Genomic DNA, 3,621 nt, shown 5'->3' with positions numbered 1-3,621 from the left:
CTGATCATCTGTCCCTTCCTCTATGACTGGCATCCACCTCCACGACTTACTGGACTTTTCAGCTGCTAATAACAATAAACAGCAACGACACATTTTATRGCACTTTTGCAAATATTTCARTGCCAATAGGCCTAYAACATAAKGAAAGTTACACAGAGTGATCRGACTCACTGCAGTGTCATTTTCTTGAGCAAAAAGTTTGATGAAATGTGTTTTTTTCTGGTCAGTACGTATGGACTGAATTTAATTTTAGTTGATAAAGCAGGTTAAAGATTTCTGCACATGTGGTGAAACATTTCTGATAATTAGTTTAATGTTCTGTGAGCCCTGAACACATTGAGAAACACACCTGGATGACAGGACATGTAAACAGTGTTTGCTAACCTGAATACTCCTGCTGCTCGGTCCTGTGTCATCACTGCTTCTCTGACTTTGGTCCCTCCATCAGAAAGTTCTGTTAATTTGGCTGCTTTTTGCACTAATCTTTTCTTCTTTCCCCGTTAACTTTTACTGCTCCATCCATCTCTTAATCCTTTCTTTTMGACATGTTTATTAATTTTACCCGCTCTCCTTTCATCGTTTGTTTCAAGTTGGGCCAGGCTGCTCGCATTGAACGTTTAACTATTTAACCGGCTGAGCCCGCGTGGGCGGTGTGGCCGCTGGATGTATAGATATGGCTGGATGGTGCCAAGCAGGGGTCTCTGCGGATGAGTGGGCGTGTCACAAGGAAAGGCGATTCTAAAGCGACACACCTGATTTGACGGACTTTGTTAAAGGGACACACCTGACTGGACAAGCAAAAAAGGGGCGATACCATACGGCACCACCTGATTGGACAAGAACAAAAGGGGCGTTACTGTACGGCACCACTTTTTCTGGAGACCCCTACATGAGTCACATTTCTCCTGGTTAACCTTMGTGTTGGGRTCAGGGTCAGGCTGTAAAGAGATCAAGCAGGATCTAASGATACCGCCATGTAGGCCTSRTAGCCCACAGTGTTTATGCTTTTGACACGCCCACTCTTGTGACACGCCCACTTTGATTCYGCAGATAACCYCTTCTCGATGGTGCRGCMGCACGGCCCACGCAGGCTCAGCCGGTGAAATAGTKAAACGTGCAGCCGCACTATCSAGCCATATCTRTGCATCCAGCGGCCGCACCGCCCACACGRCCGCTGAGCCGCAGCAGCGTTTTAGAGAAAACAAACGTASCGGCCGATTCGGCCTGGAATTGGTCGGCCGTTTGGGAATTCTCCCGAACGTCCCTATTGCCACCAAACCCCTGATCACAACAGCTGTTTCTCTTTATTCCCAGAGATGCAGAGTGAGAGTGTGATGGCAGCTCTGTCTGTGCTGACAGTCAACATGTTACTGAGCCTCTTCTTTCCTGCAGCTGTTTCAGGTTTGTTCTCTTTCATTTGGAGACGTCACATGAATCATTTCTGAAAGATTTCATCCTCATGTTGTTTAAAGGCTCCACCNTCATTTGGAGACGTCACATGAATCATTTCTGAAAGATTTCATCCTCATGTTGTTTAAAGGCTCCACCTGTAACAAGCTGCAGAGAAACTGCATGAAGTGGATCAGRAAGTTTCTCTGCAGCACATTTTGTTCATCATCTGTCTCATTTTACAGCTGATCTGGCTGATTGTGGTACAACAAAACCACTCCTTCATATCACAGCACCAGGGAGGATGGAAGCTCTGAGTGGATCTTGTTTACAAATCCCWTGTACATATGATTCAACAGATACAAGTTATGACAGCAACAAACCAATCTATGGAGTCTGGAGGAAAGGTTTTTGGAACAAAAACACTATTTTCCACAGTGATGGCTCAGTTAAGATCTATCCATTGAACATAACTGGAGACCTGAAGAAAAAAAACTGCACCACTCTGTTTCTTGATTTAAACACAACTTATTCAGACAAATACTTCTTCAGAATTGAGAGCAAAAAATTCAAGGCATCAGCTTGTGCTGATTCTGTTCAGATAACAGTTAAAGGTAAGAATGGTCTCTTCATAAAACTCACTACAGCTTCACCAACATTTGGACACAAACCTCAACTGATTATCAGCATAGTATACAATTATAGAAATCACAATTTCCATGCATAATTTTTCAAATTTATTAATTTTTATTTTACAAAACAAAGTATGTCTCTGTATTGTTTTTCATCTTTGATTTTTTTATGTACAATAGAATAAAAAAACACTCCTCCTTTTCAAAAGTAGTTATTCAACCTATCACTAAAACTTTTAAAAGGCAATATTATGTTTCTCAGGCATACATTTAAATTCAATACCATAATAAAGCAACTACGTCACCTTCAGTTGTTATTAAAATGCTGTCCATATGTTTAAATAGAAAATAAACTTGATTTMTCATCACATAAACACCTTGAAATTGGCCTCTGTCTCTTTAAGAACCTCCTTCCGCTTCTGTTCCACCCATTTCAGCACAGGGCCAGGTGTGTGTGTGTGTGTGTGCTCTGTGATGAGGAAGCTCGGTTCGGACACACAGTCCAGAGGAGCTGATCCCAAAAGGTGGTTCTAGTCCCAGTTGGTGGTTTTTGCTCTCCTGTCTGGCTGCCTCAGGACACTACAGGATTCTCAGACATGCATGAATGAGTCAAAKCAAGACTTTAGGCATGTTTTTGATCAGAGGATAACATTATAACACGATTTAAAGTTTATTTTACAATATAGCCCCTTTAAACTTTACCCAGCATCTTCTGCAGCTGCAAGCTAATGTTGTGCTTACCATGCCACAGAGAGCTGATATCTATCTAGTTGGGTTCCAGAGCCCAGGCCGTGAGTAAAACTGAGCCCAACTATATCTAGCTGGTAGCACTCAACCTAACACACAAGATCTGGCTCCTTAMGTGTAAGTGAGGTTACGTTCAGAGCCAGTCTCAGCCACCAGGAATTGTCACAGTCAGAAACCCTCTCTCACCTGCCCGGCAAGCATCACACCCAACCTTGATGACCCTCCCTGCAGGAGGTGGATCTAGTTACAGGTGGCTTCCTGTTATTCATTTTGGCTCGAGTCCAACGTGGCCCCGAGCAGAATTCAGCGGAAACGGGAAATAAGTTCCCTCTGCAGCACGATGGCTCAGTGGTTGGCACCGATGCCTCACAGCAAGAAGGTCCTGGGTTCGATCCCCGGTTTGGACCTGGGAGTCTTTCTGTGCGGAGTTTGCGTGTTCTCTTTGTGCTTGTGTGGGTTTTCTCCAGGTCCTCCGGTTTTCTCCACCCCCTAAAAACATGTACAATTGGTTGCCTTCAGGCCCAGGCCGCCCTTGAAAATAAGATCTGAGATCTCAATGGGACTTGCCTGGTTAAATAACAGGAAATAAATAAGTGAGACAGTTTGACAGATAGTATTTAATGTGTTCTGCTGTCTAAAACGTATTTGTTATCAAATTCCAGATTCTGCTTGGAGTCCCAGCATCAACATCTCAGGTGATGTGAAGGATCTGAAGGAGAAGGAGTCTGTCTCTATCAGCTGCTCAGCTTGGACTCCCTGTCCACTCTCACCTCCTGAACTCACCTGGAGTCTCCAACAAGACTCTCAGAGACAAACAGAGACAAACCCAGATGGAACCTTAACAAGTAAAATC

At 43.8% G+C, this 3,621-nt stretch overlaps 1 protein-coding gene across 1 annotated transcript in view; it reads left to right on the top strand.

Moving 5' to 3' along the window:
- Positions 1-3,621, top strand: part of LOC106530839 (sialic acid-binding Ig-like lectin 14) — a gene marked incomplete at its 3' end in the record, with an annotated part of 7,268 nt that overhangs the window by 2,177 nt on the left and 1,470 nt on the right. The window contains 3 exon segments of the mRNA XM_014026547.1: positions 1,315-1,401; positions 1,635-2,003; positions 3,431-3,608. Of these exon segments, the coding sequence (XP_013882001.1) occupies positions 1,317-1,401; positions 1,635-2,003; positions 3,431-3,608 (632 nt within the window).

Source organism: Austrofundulus limnaeus, unplaced genomic scaffold, assembly GCF_001266775.1.
Source record: "Austrofundulus limnaeus strain Quisiro unplaced genomic scaffold, Austrofundulus_limnaeus-1.0 Scaffold567, whole genome shotgun sequence".
Classification (NCBI taxonomy): domain Eukaryota; kingdom Metazoa; phylum Chordata; class Actinopteri; order Cyprinodontiformes; family Rivulidae; genus Austrofundulus; species Austrofundulus limnaeus.
The sequence above is the reverse complement of the archived record's forward strand: the minus strand, read 5'-3'. Positions and strand labels throughout refer to the sequence as shown.